Below are 17,916 nucleotides of genomic sequence, written 5' to 3' on the forward strand. Positions count from 1 at the left end.
GAATACGCTACTTATCGCCCTATGACTCATCTTAAGTAATAAACAAAAATGATTTTTTAATTCTAATAACAATATTAAGTTGTAACTATTTAATATATGTAAATAATCAGTACAGCTATTACTTATATTCAACTCAATGCAATAAACATTTAAAACATAAACATCCTATAGATGCTAATAGAATAATCAAACTATCGATGAACTTAAGAGTCGATTAACCTACTGGCTAGTTACTACCTTAAAAAACTTAGCATTAACAATACTGATCTAAAATTCTTTAAGATTCTTTATGGCAAGGGTTCTTGACTTTGGCTATATATTAGAATTACCTAGAGAGACAGTAAAACTATCAGTACCTGAGTTCCTCTCCCCATATTCTATTTTATTTGGCCTGAGAAAAATGTTAAAAGTTGAAAGCCCTATCTTGGACTCTGTGATAAATCTGTTAATGACGCATTCCTTTACAGATAACTGCTAAATAAAAATCTAGAAATATGATCTCAGTAGCAAGAATAAAGGAATAATAGAAATGATTATAATTTAAATTTAACACTATATAAAAGAGAATAAATTAATACAGTATCACAATGCAAATGAGACAAAATTGAGTCCCTTTAATAACATTTTCTAAGCTCAATACTATATAAGATAATGTTTCCTTAAACTACTTTCCAATACCTTCAATTCTTCACTGTGTCTGAAGAGAAAAATTCCTGCTAAGAAAATAAAAACTACGTGACTTTAGTCTTTATCTGAGAATTGAAAGAATACATGTGCATAATCAGCCTACAATACTCCCCTTATAACAGGGTCCAATGAAGTTCATGTCTCTGGGCAATGAAATAAAAAGCTATTAACTATAAATATTTGTCATTTTAGCATACTTTGACAGAATTTAGTTTTTCCTCCAAAAACAGCTGACAGTATATGAGATTTACTAGCAACATGACCTAGCATGGAGGGATGAATAAAGAACATCATAACTTTCAACATACTTCAGAATATCTTTATTACAAACCAGATGGTAAAACTTAAAAAAAAAAAAAATTAAGGAGAAGTAGCCCAATTAGAATAAAGTTAAAAGAACCACTATTAAAGCAAGTTACACAGGGTGAGGAAATCAGCTTAACTTCCACGTAATTTCATTTTTCTCACATTCTTAAAATCTTTTGAGGTGGTACTCTTCAAGACACATAAGAGATAATAACCCAGTAAAGAACTAAGTATTTGTCTTCAGTTAAATATTAAAGAACACATTAATTATATTAAATGTATTAAATATAATCCAAAATTTAGTGACATATTATAAAACTAATACCCAGGTGCCAATATCCTGGTAAAGATTTTGAGATGCTGAAGGAAGCACATTTTGAATTCAGAATGGTTAGAAAGATAAACATGTGTATGTCATTAAAGACAATGAAATTTTGAATTACAGACCTATAGTTTTAATAAACAACTTCATATTCATCTCTCATGGAAATATGATACAAAATTTTAAAAGAATATCTACCTCAGAAGGAACACTCCCTCAAACAGTTGTTGAATTAGCTCCTAGTTATTTATTGACATAAGAACTTTAACTTACAACTCCTCAAACCCATCAATGGTTAAACCCATAATGAATGAACTGGTGAGCAGAAGCTGAGGTAACAGAAAAGGAAGGATCAATAAAGATAATTAGAAAGATAACCACTATGCTTAGGTCAGTCACTTTACGACTGCTAAGCTGTGCACATGCATACACATACATGCTTATATCCATGTATACACACACACACAGAGTAGATATGTCTTGTTTCACTAGTCTCAGTCTAAAGACATGACATAAATAGAAACAAAAAGCTTTGCTGCCCAGACTAGTTATGAACTAAGGATTCATTGAATGATGGATGGATGGATGAAGAGATAAGAGAAACAGATATAAAAACACATTGCTGAGGGGAGGGAGCATGGCCCTTAAGAACTTTAAACCAGTATCTGTGATTCACAATGCTAAGGTGATGTAAGGACATAAGAGATCCATCATAAGGTTAGGTAAATGTGAGCTAAACAATAAAAATTTCACTGAAACATAAAGTAATCATAATATATATTATAAAAGCCAAAAACAATCTGTATAGTAGGGTAAGTTATATTGGTTTTATATTATTCAGTTTAAAATATCTCTTCTTAAAAAGAAGTTGTATGTGGTTAAATGTAGGCATTAATGCATCTTACCTTCCACAGAAGGTGCCTGGTCCTGAGCTGAATACAGCATATCCTTAAAAGCCTATTAGAAAGTAAGAAAAGAAATACATGAAATCATGAGTAATCTTCACAGTAAAAGCATTTTCAGCTGAACAATTACTTCTTTTTCAATATCCAGACAACGACTATATAGGGTTCCCCAAACTGAGAATTGAGTGAAATACTTTGATTAACTTTAATAAGCTAAAACACAAACACTATCCTTTCATATCCAGTATTGTCTCATCTTTAAGATGAGGGCTAATATATATATACTTTAAAAATTAAGGGGAATTTGGAAAAGAATGAAAAATCATAAATACTCTAGACCAAAAAAAAAAAAAATCACCACTGGTGAGTCACAAATTGGCCTCCAGCATTCCTCAACCTCAGTAAAATTGACATTTGGGGCTAGATAATTCATTATTTGTTTTTTGTATCTAGAGGTTTTTTTTTCCTTTTGTATCTAGAGATTCACTAGATACCAGCAACAACTGACCAAAAATGTCTCCAGACACTACCAAACGCCCCAGAGGACAAAAATCACCCCTCCCCAGAATCACTGGCCTACAGCATTCAAGCATATAAAAACCAAAAAAGAAGAAATAAACCTCCAAGGTAGTCTACTCCAGCTAAATCACATTCTTCCCAAATGGATTTACCATTATTTTAAGTTAGTGACCAATCCGTCAGTTCCATGACTAACCCCTAACCAAGTCTGACAATACACAAAAGCCCTAAGTGAATATAACAAAGATCTTGAACTTCTTTTAAGAAAAATGTATATACAATCACTTCTTTTTTTTATAATTTCAGATGTCCCAGGAACTACTAATTTCCAGTCTAAAAAAGAAATTAGCTCAGAAGATTTTATCAAGCATCAAAAAGTATTTCAGTTCACAGACTAGAATTATATATTAAAAGTCCTATACAACTTTACAGTGGTAGTTATGTTCTAGTTCTTCCATGGAATATTTTAAGAGTGTAAATGAGTACAGTAGAATAAACTGCCAGAAGCAGAAAAATATAAGAAAGAAACAAAAAAAATCCAGCCAGAGAAACTTAAGAAAATAAAACTAACATCAGTTCTGTTCAGTTGCTCAGTTGTGTCCAACTTTGCGACCCCACGGACTGCAGCACACCAGGCTTTCCTGTCCATCACCAACTCCCGGAGCTTGCTCAAACTCATGTACTACCATGGAACCAGATAATATCAGAGACTCAAACACCTGTCTGAAGTTTTTCTACTTCTTAAGTATGATAGGCATATGTACCTAAATCAGATGATGTTATCAGTAAGTAAATAAACCACCAATGACTAGCAGAAAAGCTTGTATGCAGTAGGAACTCAACACATAGCTCTCGAATTCAAAAGGGTTTCTTATTAGCACACTGAAAAAGCACAGGAAGTAAAATCTCTGATATGTAATGCAAATGAATTAAATTTGCAAAAGGAAAGTTTACCGAATTGAGGTTTAAAAAGATTAAATTTTATAAAGAGAAAGATTATGATAGTCTTCATTTTGATTATAAACTAAATCATAATTTCATTTAAATCAAGACAACTCTCAGTAAAATCAAGGACAATTCTTGTTGCTTCTTACTACTTCAGTTTTCTTCTGAATAAGATACCCTCTATGTTTTTGACAGTAATAGGCTTTAGAGGACTCTATAAATAGGATACCATCCCCTGACTGTGACTAGAGAATAGCCCCCAATTGGGAAACCACCAGGGGAAAATCCTACAGAGTATTGTCTATATTAGTACCTATGACTGTCTATTACATGACTCAGCTGAGTTAGGAGAAGTGCATCCAAACACACAAAACAACAAAATTGAGTTTCCTCATTCATGCTGTTTTACTTTAAGGAAATCCAAAACATTATATAAAATTCTGAATCTGTATAATAAGTAAAATCAATATGTATTCATTTGCATTACAAAAGATTTCTCTGATCACTGCGAAGGGCACAGGTGTGATTCCTGGTCAGGGAACTAAAATCCCACAAGCTGTGTGGTGCAGCCAAAAAAAAGATTCAAAGCAACCCTTACATAAGCATCTCTACTGTAATCTCTGAGTATGAAGTTATTTTTGTTATGTTGTTCAGCCTTTCAGTCGTGTCCAACTCTTTGCAACCACAAGGACTGCAGCACGCCAGGCTTTCCCTGTCCTTCATCATCTCCCAGAGCTTGCTCAAGTTCATGTCCATTGAGTCAGTGATGCCATCCAACCATCTCATCCTCTGCCGTCCCCTTCTCCCCTTGCCTTCAATCTTTCCCAGCATCAAGGTCTTTTCCAGTGAGTTGGTTCTTTGCATCAGGTGGCTAAAGTACTGGAGTTTCAGCTTCAACATCAGTCCTTCCAATGAACACCCAGGACTGATCTCCTTTAGGATGGACTGGTTGGATCTCCTTGCAGTCCAAGGGACTCTCAAGAGTCTTCTCCAACACCACAGCTCAAAAGCATCAATTCTGAGTGTTCAGCCTTCTTTATGTTATAATGTTATTGAAATTTTTGTTATAATGTTATTATTTTTGTTATGTTATTGAAATATATACAAACTAGGACAAAACTCTTAGTGTTTGTAACAATGCATATGATAGTAAAATCTTACAAATTAAATCCAAACACAATCACAAAACCAGTATTATTCAATCAACAACATTAACACGACAGGAAACAAGACGTTTGCTGAATTAAACTCTGAATTGGTAACATGAATACAACGCCATTTTGCCTATTCTGAGTTTGGAATGCCCAGATGACTATGTCAGATGGGATCTACTAGGAGGCAGTATAGTCAGCTATCTACTAGGAGGCAGTATAGTCAGTGGCTAGAGGCTATGGAGTCAGATAATACATATGAAAACCAACTCTACCACTTATTAGCTATGTAACCATAAAAAATTAACTTCTCTATACTTCAGTACCCTCATCTGTAAAACAGGACTAGTAATTACACATACCTCACAAGTCTACCGTACAAATTAAAAACTTAAAACACAAATCCTTACATTAATTATGATTCATTATTATTGAATAATATCATATATATCATTATACATGAGGAGTACTTTGATCAGTGGCTAGAACACAGATGATGCTCAAAGAATATTAGCTACCAGAATGTGAACTACCACAAAACTTATGTCATACAGTGGGCTATCACATCATTTGGCCATCCATCTGCTAGACATGACTACACCATTTATGCATTAGAAATGCCTCAGTTCTTAATTAACTCTTCACAAAGTAGTACAACACTACTTGGAGCCAACATGACCAAACAAGCATAAACAAAGACACTGCAATCTCCTGGCATCTAGGTTATAAGATGGTCAACTAGATGATTTAGAATATGCTCCTGTTATATTTTCTGATGATCGCTGACACGAGCACACAGTTTTTAATTCTTATAAGAAACCTACAGATTCCTAAGAAAACCTATGCAGTCTCAATCTATATACACTGTATTTTTTCCTGCATATATTTTATTTTGTTTTACTGGAGTATAATTGTTTTACACTGTTGTGTTAGTTTCTGCTGTACAATGAAGTGAATCAGCTATATGTACATGTATATCCCCTCCCTCAAGGACCTCCCTCCCACCCCACCATCCCATCCCACCCATTTATATCATCACAGAACACCAAGCTGAGCTTCCTGAGCCATACAGCAGGTTCCCACTAGCTACCCATTTTACACACAATAGTATATATGAGAACAGACATGTGGACATGGGGTGGGGGGCGTAGGGAGGAGAAGGGGAGGGCAGGACAAATTGGGAGATTAGGATTGACATATGTACACTTTAAACAACAAGGACTCCTAATTTTATTACTGAAACTTTCCACAACATATCTATTGTACAAAATAGGGTATAGTTCAATAATACTGCCAATACAAGTTCATTATGTTGTTCATTTTTAATAACCCACAGTAGATCATCACTGGGCTTCCCTGGTGGCTTAGTGGTAAAGAATCCACCTGCCAATGCAGGAGACATGGGTTCGATCCCTGAGATGGGACTATCCCCTGGAGAAGGAAATGGCAACCCACTTCAGTATTCTTATCTGGGAAATCCCATGGAAAGAGGAGCCTGGTGGGCTACCGTCCATGGGGTCGCAAAAGAGTTGGACATGACTTAGCAACTAAATAACAACAAAGATCATCTCTGATCTCCTTTCCAAACACTTGGGTTTCACAGACCATTTCATAGAATAAGGATCAGAAGCTAGAAAGATTCTTTGTTGTTGTTGTTCAGTCTCCAATTGTGTTCGACTCTTTGCAACACCATGGACTGCAGCACGCCAGGTTTCCCTGTCCCTCACCATCTCCCAGAGTTTGCCCAAGTTCAGGTCCATTGAATCGGTGATGCCATCCAACCATCTCATCCTCTGTCATCCCCTTCTCCTCCTGTCTTCAATCTTTCCCAGCACAGGGTCTTTTCTAATGAGTTGGCTCTTCACATCAGGTGGCCAAAGTACTGGAGCATCAGCTTCAGCATCAGTCCTTTCCGTGAGTATTCAGGGTAGAAAGATTCCTACTGTGTCAACTCACTATTAGCCTCACATATGACATACCATAAACATTATCATCATCATTAACAAAATATCTAATTTATGTTTTTCTCATATGCTTCAACATCCAAAGCAAGCACACTGCAATCCAATTACTGGATTAATGAACAATAAAATAAACACAGGCATTTGAAGAGAAAGGGCTAGGTATATTTTTTATAAACTTTTAAAGGAAGCATTATCCCTGTTAACAGAGCTTAATAATTCAATAAAATTTACATCAGACTTTTTCATATAGCACTGAGTATAATTTTGATATATACTTAAAAATATGTACACTATGCCTGATCTACACACCCCAGAAACACTCTCCAATTATCTCTTATCTTCTTTTTGTATTCCCTTTCTTTTTATCACTTATTTATGGCCACAGGGGCTCTTCATTGCAGCATGTCGGCTTAGTTGCCCCATGGCATATGGGATTTTAGTTCCCCGACCAAGGATTGAACCCACGCCCCCTGCATTGGAAGGTGGATTCTTAACCACTCAACTACCAAGAAATCCCCCATATTCCGCTTTTAATTTTTTCACCAGAAATACTGAGTAGTCTGTGAATAATGTGCAAGTCAGTTACATTTGACCTGGTTTCTTTGTCTCACTATCCAGAAATCAGTCATATTTTCCTGATACTAAAGTGCTAAAAACAGTTCTATAAATCAAATTATAAACCTCAAAAGAGGGCACTGGGCATTCTCAAGAGTCTTGTACAAAGAATGACCATCTAATTTACCTTTATTTCTATCCCCAAATAGAAATAAACTAACCTAGCTCTGCTTTTGATGATAGAAATAATCTATAAAGTAAAAAGAAAAAAAAACAAATTTTTATAATCTAATCTAATAAAATTTTAAATTAATGTATTCTCATATATGCTTAACAATCCTATAGTATATTAAACGCCTATAGTATATTAGAAGCATTACACATGACTCAATTTTCATGGAATTTAAATGTATCCCTTCAGCAAACTGGAGAAGAAATGGCAACCACTCCAGTATTCTTGCCTAGGAAATCCCATCTATGGGGTTGCAAAGAGTTAGACATGACTTAACAACTGAGCACCATCGGTAAAAGGCAATTCAATATACAAAAGTTTTCACAACATTAAATTATTAATGAATTTGTTAAATGTATAAAATATATGTAATTTATAATAGGAAGAACCAACTTGGAGTATGTCCTGTTATATCTGTATTTATACATTTCCTCCCTAACATACTGCAATATCCACTGACATGGTTTTTACTATTTCTATGTGGGTATCTTCCTAATCTAAATCTTCAGCCACATGTCTGCTAACACATATACAAAATGTCTAAAATTCATTTTCTTCCCAAAGCCTACACTTTTCATGTCTTTATTTCTGTTAATGTGACTGCCAGTAACCACATCACACAGATTAACAATTGGTAGTTATTATCTCACTCCTTCAATAAATACTTGTGTATCTGCTATGTGCCAGGCCTGTTTTAGGCACCTGGGATACACCACGAGGAAAAGAAAAATCCTTGTCCTAGGGGGTTAACATTTTTTTATTCTCCTCCTTCACACTCCTAAGTTTAGTGATCCGATTAAGTCAATGCCACCACCCCAACCTCTTTTACTTCATTCTTTCCCATCCTCTCACCTAAACTATTTCAATGGACTCTTACTGCTCATTCTTTAATCCATGTTTCTTTGAGAAAAAGACATGTTACCAATTATTTGGAGTGAAATGTTATTTTCTAAAATTTACCTCTTAATTTTGGCCTCTCAATTTTCTGATACTCTCCTTTTTATTTCCAACACTTCTAAATCATTAGATTTTTATGTCAGATGCAGTAACTAGCCTCTGAAACAGCCTCCAATGATTCCTAATTCCTGGTAGAAACACTCTTGTGCAATCCCCTTCCATACTAAATAGGACTGACCTGTATAGCCACTGGGGCTTCTCCATTGGCTCAGCAGTAAAGAATCCGCCTGCAATGCAGGAGCCATGGGAGCTGCGGATTTGATCCCTGGGTCGGGAAGATCCCCTGGAAAAGGGAATGGCTACCCACTCCAGTATTCTTGCCTGGAGAATCCCCATGGACAGGAGCCTGGTGGGCTACAGTCCATGGGGTCGCAAAGAGTTGGACACGACTGACACGACTGAGCATGCGTGCACGCACATAGAGCCAACAGAATACTGCATAAATGACAGAACACTACTTCCAAGGTTAGGTCATAAAAGGCATTGTGGTATTCATCTTGCTCTTTCTTCGATTCTCCACTCTAGAAAAGCCAGTCATGAAAAAACTGAAGTACCCCTATGGAGAGATCCAAGTGGTAAGGAACTGAGGCCTCCTAAAAAAAAGTCAGCACAAATTTGTGAACCACTTGAGTGAGCTATTCTAGAATCGGATCCAGTCCCCGGCAAGCCTTGAGATGATTGCAGTCCTGACTGACATCTTGACCATAACCTCACAAAATATCCTGAGCCAGAATCACCCAGTTAAGCTGCTTCCAAACTCTTTACACACAGAAAGATAATAAATGTTTCTTATTGTTTCCGTAGTTTTAGATAGTTTGTTACAGAGCAATAGATAATTAATACATGAAGCTAGATTTGAAAAATATTTTTATATCACAGAATGTAACGTTATTAGATCATAACTAACATCTTTGGCTTGTCTTGATCAAAGTACCTAAAATGTTTATTTCCATAAAAATACAAAAGCTATGGAAAGACTATGACAATTTCAAGAAGTGATTTATTTAGCAATAACAAGCAAAACTGCATTCCCGTAAGTCCCAGCCACCAATACTGTAATTTAACTTACACTGAATGCCCTTGAGAAATCATATAGCTGCATTTCTGGGCTGGGAGAGAATAAATCTGACAGATTAAATCAGCATCTTCCTTACCTAAGGATCCTGTTCTGACAATAACATGCAGCTGATAACAAATGCTCTTTTATAACTAATTAAATCTGTATGGTTCATTCTTACATTTACTGTGGTAACAGTAAATTCTCTAAGAGCAGAGAGTAATCTCACGTCAGTTCTTACGGGCCACAGTTCTTACTGTCCATCTAGCACAGTAAAAGTCAAAATATGTTTGTAAACTGCACAGACTTTGTAACATAAAGCCTAAATATCCAAAATCAGCACATCAGTTAATTTTTAAAGTGTTAACTATGTTATTTTTATTTAATTATTTTACAGCATAGAAATGCTGTTTCATGAAATACCAAAATGCAAAGTCATTTCTTTTGTCCCAATTTTCATTATTTTTGTTAATTTCCACACAAAATTCAAACCTCTTTCATTTACTAGTCACAAGAAAAGTTCCTAGTGTGTTTGACTTCCAGCCCTCTTTAATATATAAGGTTTACACAGGTTGATAAAACATATTGAATTTTGTCCAAATATAATAGTATGGCAACATAAAATTCCCACTCTGTTCTTAGTAACAGTTTGCTAGTTTATCTGAAAGAAAGCAAAAAAGGAACCCAAAGGTTCTGTAATACACCTATACACTCACTTTATAAAAATGGTTTCTAATCCATGAGTCTCAGACCAGTTCACAGCTCCAATTTCAATACTACCAGCTATCATCATTTGGTTTCCAAGAAATTTCATGACATTGAAAGAGGGTCTTATTATACTAAAAGACTGAGTACCAACATCCTAAAATAAATATCTGCTGAATAAATGAATAAAAAGTTACTCCTATGGCTTATTTTTAATGATGATAGAAATTAACAGCTATACTTTATTGAAAAGTCTACAGATCAGGCCCTTGCTGGCACTTTCATATACTGTTGCTGTTTAGTCACTAAGTCGTGTCTGACTCTCTGTGACCCCATGGACTACAGCCTACCAGGCTCTTCTGTCTATGGGATCGCCCTGGCAAGGATACCTCAGTGGGCTGCCATTTTCTTCTCCAGGGGATCCTCCTGACCCAAGGATCGAACCCACAACTCCTGTTTGGCAGGCAGATTCTTTACCACTATGCCACCTAGGAAGCCCTTTCCTGTATTATTATATCTAATTCTCATAATAATCTTGAATGGTAAATATTATCCTCATTTTGCACCAAGAAAACTGAGGTTCAGAGAAATAAAATACTGTTTAAAAGTGCACAACCAATAAATGCTGCTGCTGCTGCTAAGTCACTTAATTCATGTCCGACTCTGTGCGACCCCATAGACGGGATACTCCAGGCAAGAATACTGGAGTGGGTTGCCACTGCCTTCTCCAGTGCATGAAAGTAGGGAAGCGCAATTAAAGCAAAAAATTTAGATAAAATTAAAGCTATCTTCTCTATTGCCTTCAAGATGAATGGATCCCACACATCCTTCAAAGAATTTTTTACTTTATGCTACTCATTCCTAAAGGTTTCATCCCATTTTCATCACTCTGTTAATAGACAAATTTCTCAAACAAAAAGTACACATATGTTGTCTAAATGACTTTTAACCTCTTCAAACCTGGAATAAAGTTAGCAGAAGAAAATCTGTGTTCAGAATTTTGTCATATCCAAAGGCCTACCTTAATCCTCATTCTCATTAACCTGTCTACAAAGCATGTCACTGCTGACAGTCCATTTACCCTTCAGACTCTTAACTCCTAAGACAACTTATTTTCCAAGATTTCCTCTGTGTCTATTTCTCTGTGTTACATACTTTCCCCTAGTGACTTAATTCTTTAACTACTATCTCAATTATAATAAGTCTTATCTTTTGATATAATTTTTCAAATTCCAGCTAGTAGTTAATTCTACAATAGCTATTTCACAAATGAAATTAGCATGAATTTACCACCCCCTAAAGTAGCTAGTCTCTACCACTTTCCTTACGTTTAAACCATTGTATTAAATTCTTCCCTCCTTCAATCTCTATATCTGGCTAGTCATCCAACTTCTGTTATTTAAAACATAAATATTAAACCACCTACATAAATCGCTGTGCTAAGCAAAAGAAAAGTGATAGGTTTAAAAATGTCTAATAGGAACTTCCCTAGCAGTCCAGTGGTTAAGACTCTGTATTCCCAACGCAGGCAGCACGGGTTTGATTCCTAAATGGGGAACTAAGGTCCCACATGCCGCATGGCATGGCCAAAACAAAAGTTTAACAGCATTACTTTATCTTTACCAATAATATTTTTATTTAATTTCAAACACTAGTGAGAAAAAAAGATCTAACTACTGAAATATTGTATATGTTTGCAATTAAGCAACCTGGAAGGGGGATGTTACCTGTTCTGTGTTAACAGGACACGTTCACAAAATACGCACTTAATTATTATTGTTGATTATTGATATCATGTTGTTTAAATTTTTTAAACATAAAGTTGGTTAAACAATGGTCTCATAAATTTTCCTAACATTAAACCTATCATATTAAATAACACTGTCTCTGAAATGGAAGAAAGCTCAAGAAGGAAAGTCAAAATTCTGCACTTGATAGTAATTTCCTTCCCTAAAACATTTTCTTCTCTAATACATTATGCTTACAAATCAATTCAGAAATTTTAATAAGGCTTACAACAAAAGTGCAAAATAAAAAGGAAAATGTGACCAATTTTCTTCCCAGTTTTTCACCTCTACCAAAAACCACAGACTCTTTCAAAAATGTATAATCTTTTTTTCTTTCATCAATAACCATCAGCAAGTAGTAACAAACTTTATGTTCTATAAAATACTAGCCTTTTTTAAAAAGGTAAAATTCTTTCAACTTCCATTTGTTCAATAATTGAATAAACAGTCTAAGTTGTCTTTTCCTAGTTACAGTTTCAGTGACCCCTTCCCCCAATTGTGTCAACAGTAAATGAATCAAGATGCTACTCAACTATTAGACTCAAACCACTAAGGAGAGACATGTAATAATGGCTAATACTTACTATGTGTAGTAACTATTAAACCTCCTGTCCTGTTTTCCAATTATTGGTTCATTTCATGTCACATGATCCTCCAAAAGTAAAAAGTATTATCATTTCCAGTTTAAGGATAAGAGAACTGTGGCACAGAAAGGCTACATGACTTGCCCAAGCTCACAGGGTTATTACAATTTCAATTTCAGTGGTCTCTAAATCAATTCACTTTCTAATTCCTGAATCTATCAAGAACTGAATTTTTGAAAGTCCATGATACTAAGCAAAGAAATCCTAGAAAAAAATATTTTGCAATTCTCTTTAGCAAATAACTAATGGCAGCATAATTTGAAATACTAATATTTCAAATAAGCTTATTCTACTCAAAAAGAAAGATTTAATCAAAAGATGTTTGAACTACGTGATTAGAGATGGTGACTCACCTGCTTATCAACACTTTTGTTACCTGCTATTATACACATATTTGAAAAACAGGAAAAAGACTATCATCTCAATTTTGTCATCAATGATCACATTTCACTGAATAAACAAAACTAAAAGAATAAGACCAACTTCTCCTAATTTATACCAAAGTAACTCATTTCCAGAGCTCTAGTCATGCTCTGTAGGGGATAAACATGAGCTTTTCCTATTTTCTCCACTGACTGCCTTCAATGATGTTATCCTAAATCTCTCTTTCTTATTCCTTAATGACATCTCGGGCAGATCCCACAGTCTTTCAGTTATTTTCTGTTTTGTTGTTGTTTTTTAAGTTTCTAAATATGCCAGACACTACCAGATGCTGGATGCTAACATGTATCTACGACTCTGCCTGACACACAGCAGGCTTTCAGTAAAATATTATTACTATCATTATTTCACCAAATCTAAAATCCCATTAGTAGTAATATACACCATTACTTTATGTGCTTCTAAGAATGAAAGTCTGCCAATTAATCTATGACAATTAATTATGATATATCTTGATTTTAGATGTTCAAGTGTGGGGAAAACTGATTAAATGAGGTAGTAAATTCAAGCTCTCACTATTTTTGGCTATACTATTTGGTTTTCCTGTCTTTGGTCTTGGTCTCCCCACTGCATCTCCAGGATCTAAACTACATTCTCACTTTGCATTGATCCCTCTCCCCAAGTCTCTTTAAAATCCTTAGTGGTTCACAACCAGGAAACACTCAAATTCCCGGTATGGTATTCAAGGCTCAGTACAAATCACACTATCAGCCCTCCAATATACCTACTAAACCAGATTTCACTAATTTGCTTGCATACTTCCACCTATCTATGCCTTTGTTCAATATTACTCTATCTGCCTAGAATGCCCTCAGTGTCCTGGCCCCTCTTCACCATGTCAACAAACCTTACTGAATCTCTACTACTTCTGAGAAAGCTTTCAAGATAAATACCTTTGATTCTCCAGAGCAAATCAATCTGCCATTCCTCTGTAACATAATCACAATATACTACGATTAGAAGACCAACCAAGTTATAAGCTCCTTTAGGACAGGCGCGTACCTATTTTTACATCACTAGCCCCTTGCGAGATCCTTACCATGTATCATCATGTTAAGAATCCAGGCTGTAAAATAAGACACACCTGTGTTTGAACTCTGGTTTTACCATTCACCAGCCATGTGACCTTGGGCAATCTACTCAATCCAAGATTCACTTCTTAAAACAGGGTAACAAAATCTACCTTAGAAGGTACGGATTAAATGTAAAACATCTGACACAACAGAAACACTCAATGAACATTAGCTGTTATTATCATCATTGTCACTTTATTATTTTTTCAAAAAAGGAAGGGGACATCATGAATAGTTAATGAATAGATTAATACTATACATTCTAATCTTCTCTAGCCAGATATGCCCTGACTTCAACTTGGCAGTATGTTATAAGAGATAAGGGGTAGAGAGGGAGGTGCTCTTCATGTAGAGGTAACATGTAACCTGTGTTAACATTAAGGCATGCTACAGAGAAATTGCCCAAATGATTCTTCAACTTTCCTGAGTCCTCTTCTCATCTCTACCTAACTCCTCAAGCCTTAACCATAATTCCTCAGTCCTATCTCCTCACCTAAAATAGGTTTCTACCTAAATGGGGCAATGGTTGTAATTGAGTAAACAATATTTTTAAATTTGAGCCTCTTATTTATCTAGTCTTTTAACTGACATACACAAGAACTATTTGAGGTTGTTAATGTGAACTAAACGATTAGATTCAGATAAATGTATTAATGCTGAGTAAGTAATAATTAACAAGAACATTTAAATTCATATGGTCTCTTACAAAGAAAATGAATTTTTAAAATTAAAAGTAAAGAAATGTTTATATAGCAGTGATAAGCCTCAGTAAGGTATACCGGTGAGCAAGAGGTCAGTATTTTAATTCTAGGCTTGCTATCAGCTAGTTGTGAGGCTGACCATACATGTATCTTGGCCTTTCTGCCCTCAATTTATTCATCTGTGAAACAGAGGACTTGAGAAGGTCTTTTTCAACTCTAAAACCAATTCTAGTATTAAAAAATTAAATTTTCATTAGAAAACTGAAACAAACTAAAATTAGATAGCCACTAAAAATTCAAAGGATTCACTTAAGCTATTCAGACATACTTAGGAACGCATATGTAAATGTCACCCCAATTTAAAAAAAAAGAATATGCAGGCACAGTCTATAACTGAAATGAATACAAGTTACAAGTAACCAAGGAGAACTAATTTATTTCAAAACCATATGATTGCTCCCACCTGAATTTCTTACTGTATATAAAAAGGACAATTTATTAATATAAATATCACAGGTAAAAGGAATAATATCTAAAATCAATAGTGACATTTACCAAAAAACTGAACTGAACAAGCCCAGAGGACAAAATCTGAGGCTCAGTTTTCCTCACAAAGATACTGCTAACCTAGCCTTAACTAATACCACTGAACTCTGTAGTAGAAATAACTTTAATAGCAAATATAGGCATTGTTTAGCACTTTTCATATTTTAACTCATATAATCCTCACAGAAGTCCTGTAACTACTATTACTGTCCTCATTTTACAAATGAGGAAACTGAAGAACAGAGAGGAATTAATAGAATGACTTGCCTGAGGTCACTCAGCTAGTTAATTGTGCAGCTGGAATATGAACCTAGGCAGTCTAGCTTCAGAGTTTATTCTCTACATGCATTATTGACACACCAAGTACATGATGCAAAATGGTTAAACAATAAAATGAATCAGAGTGACTGTGTTAAGTCTGCCACTAACCAAGCTACGTGTCCTTGAACCACAACCTCTTTGGACTTCATTTCCCACTCAAGTAAAAAAAGGGAATTGGACTAAATAATCTCTGAAATTCGTTACAGGTCTAATGTTCCATGATCTATGGAATGCTTTAAAAGCAAAAAGCCACAACTGTGGCATAGCAACAGCTATGCTCACTCTTCTTTATCTTTCTCCTTTTACACTTATCACTATATCTCATTATCTTTTTCCTATGGCTCATCTTTATAAGTTCCTCTGTTTAACAGCTGCATAACCTTATAAGAGTTACACTGATAATTTTGAGAAAAAAATAAATTAATAGAGGTGAACTCTAACCTCCAGACCACACTCTACTACCTCCAAACCATGCAGAACTAAGACCTAGGACTAAAAATAGACCAGCCATTACTTCAGCAGGTGCTGGACATTGTGCCTAAATGTATGTATGCATAAGTGGATGGATTTATTTATTTTTCATAAAGCAGGAGGATGTAGGAATTAAGAGCAGGGGCTCTTTCAATCTCATATCTGCTAACCACAATTAGCAGTTTCAATATAATCAGTTACTGAATGGCTCTAAGATTCAGGTTCCCTGTCTACGAAGAGCGAACATAAAAACCTACCTACACAGCTTGCTATAAAGAGATGTTTTTAAAGTAATGCCACAGTGACTGACAAAGTAAGCACTCAAAAAATAACAGCTGTTATTACTGCCCCTGTTAGCACCACTGCTATTTACAATTCCCATATAAAGGCAAGAGCTCCCAAGTATGACAGATTTTATTTCAAATTCTAGCTCTACTACTTACTAAGTGTATGGCCATGAACAAGTTGGTTAGTCTCTCTAAGCCTGAGTTTCCTCACCAGTAAAATGAAGATAATAAATCATCTATCTTCAGTTTAGTTCAGTCGCTCAGTCATGTCCGACTCTTTGCGACCCCATGGACTGCAGCACGCCAGGCCTCCCTGTCCATCACCAACTCCCAGAGTTCACTCAAACTCATGTCCATTGAGTCATTGATGCCATCTAACCATCTTATCCTCTGTCGTCCCCTTCTCCTCCCACCTTCAATCTTTCCCAGCATCAGGGTCTTTTCAAATGAGTCAGTTCTTCCCATCAGGTGGCCAAAGTATTGGAGCTTCAGCTTCACCATCAGTCCTTCCAATGAACACCCAGGACTGATTTCCTTTAGGATGGACTGGTTGGATCTCCTTGCAATCCAAGGGACTCTCAAGAGTCTTCTCCAACACCACAGTTCAAAAGCATCAATTCTTTGGCACTGAGCTTTCTTTATAGTCCAGCTCTCACATCCATACATGACTACTGGAAAAACCATAGCCTTGACTAGACGGACCTTTGTTGGCAAGGTAATGTCTCTGCTTTTTAATATGTTGTCTAGGTTGGTCATAACTTTTCTTCAAGGAGTAAGCGTCTTTTAATTTCATGGCTGCAGTCACCACCTGCAGTGATTCTGGAGCCCAAAAAAATATCTTATCTTAGCCAACAGGAATTTGCTGTATGGCTCAGGAAACTCAAACAGGGGCTCTGTATCAACCTAGAGGGGTGGGATGGGGAGGGAGATGGGAGAGAGGTTCAAAAAGGAGGGGACATATGTATACCTATAGCTGATTCATGTTAAGGTCTGACAGAAGACAACAAAATTCTGTAAAGCAATTATCCTTCAATTAAAAAAAAATAAGTTAAAAAGAAAAAAAAATCATCTATCTCACAAAACTGTTATGAAGATTAGATGAGGTAACAAAGCTGCTGACACTTGGTTCCTAACTGGTCAATAAATGCTAATTCCTTTCTCCTTAATGACAAAAAGAGCACATTTCCACTAATTCAATTCAAGGAATAGAGATTAGAAGTGGGAATCCCAGGAAGACAACTTTCTTTTCTCTATCATTCTGCGCAGGGGGATATACCAGAGAATTCTCACTCATGGGATTCTCTTTATCCTCTTATGTGCTTCCTAAGACTAGAGAGCTT

The 17,916-nt window shown here is 35.6% G+C and overlaps 1 protein-coding gene across 7 annotated transcripts in view; it reads right to left on the reverse strand.

The window, feature by feature from the left end:
* XPR1 (xenotropic and polytropic retrovirus receptor 1) overlaps positions 1-17,916 on the reverse strand; it is a 201,520-nt gene that overhangs the window by 175,346 nt on the left and 8,258 nt on the right. For 6 of the 7 annotated variants that reach the window (XR_014052377.1, XM_081485833.1, XM_081485831.1 and 3 more), the window contains one exon: positions 2,221-2,272. Coding sequence is in view for 6 of the 7 variants with exons in the window: in XM_081485833.1 (XP_081341959.1) it covers positions 2,221-2,272 (52 nt within the window). In the remaining variant the exon portion in view is untranslated. Of the gene's footprint in view, positions 1-2,220; positions 2,273-8,721; positions 8,990-17,916 lie in introns of those variants that run through there. The other variant, XM_081485836.1, reaches the window with a different exon arrangement.

This window comes from Giraffa tippelskirchi, chromosome 5, assembly GCF_054371585.1.
Source record: "Giraffa tippelskirchi isolate mGirTip1 chromosome 5, T2T-mGirTip1v1.2.pri, whole genome shotgun sequence".
NCBI classification, from domain to species: domain Eukaryota; kingdom Metazoa; phylum Chordata; class Mammalia; order Artiodactyla; family Giraffidae; genus Giraffa; species Giraffa tippelskirchi.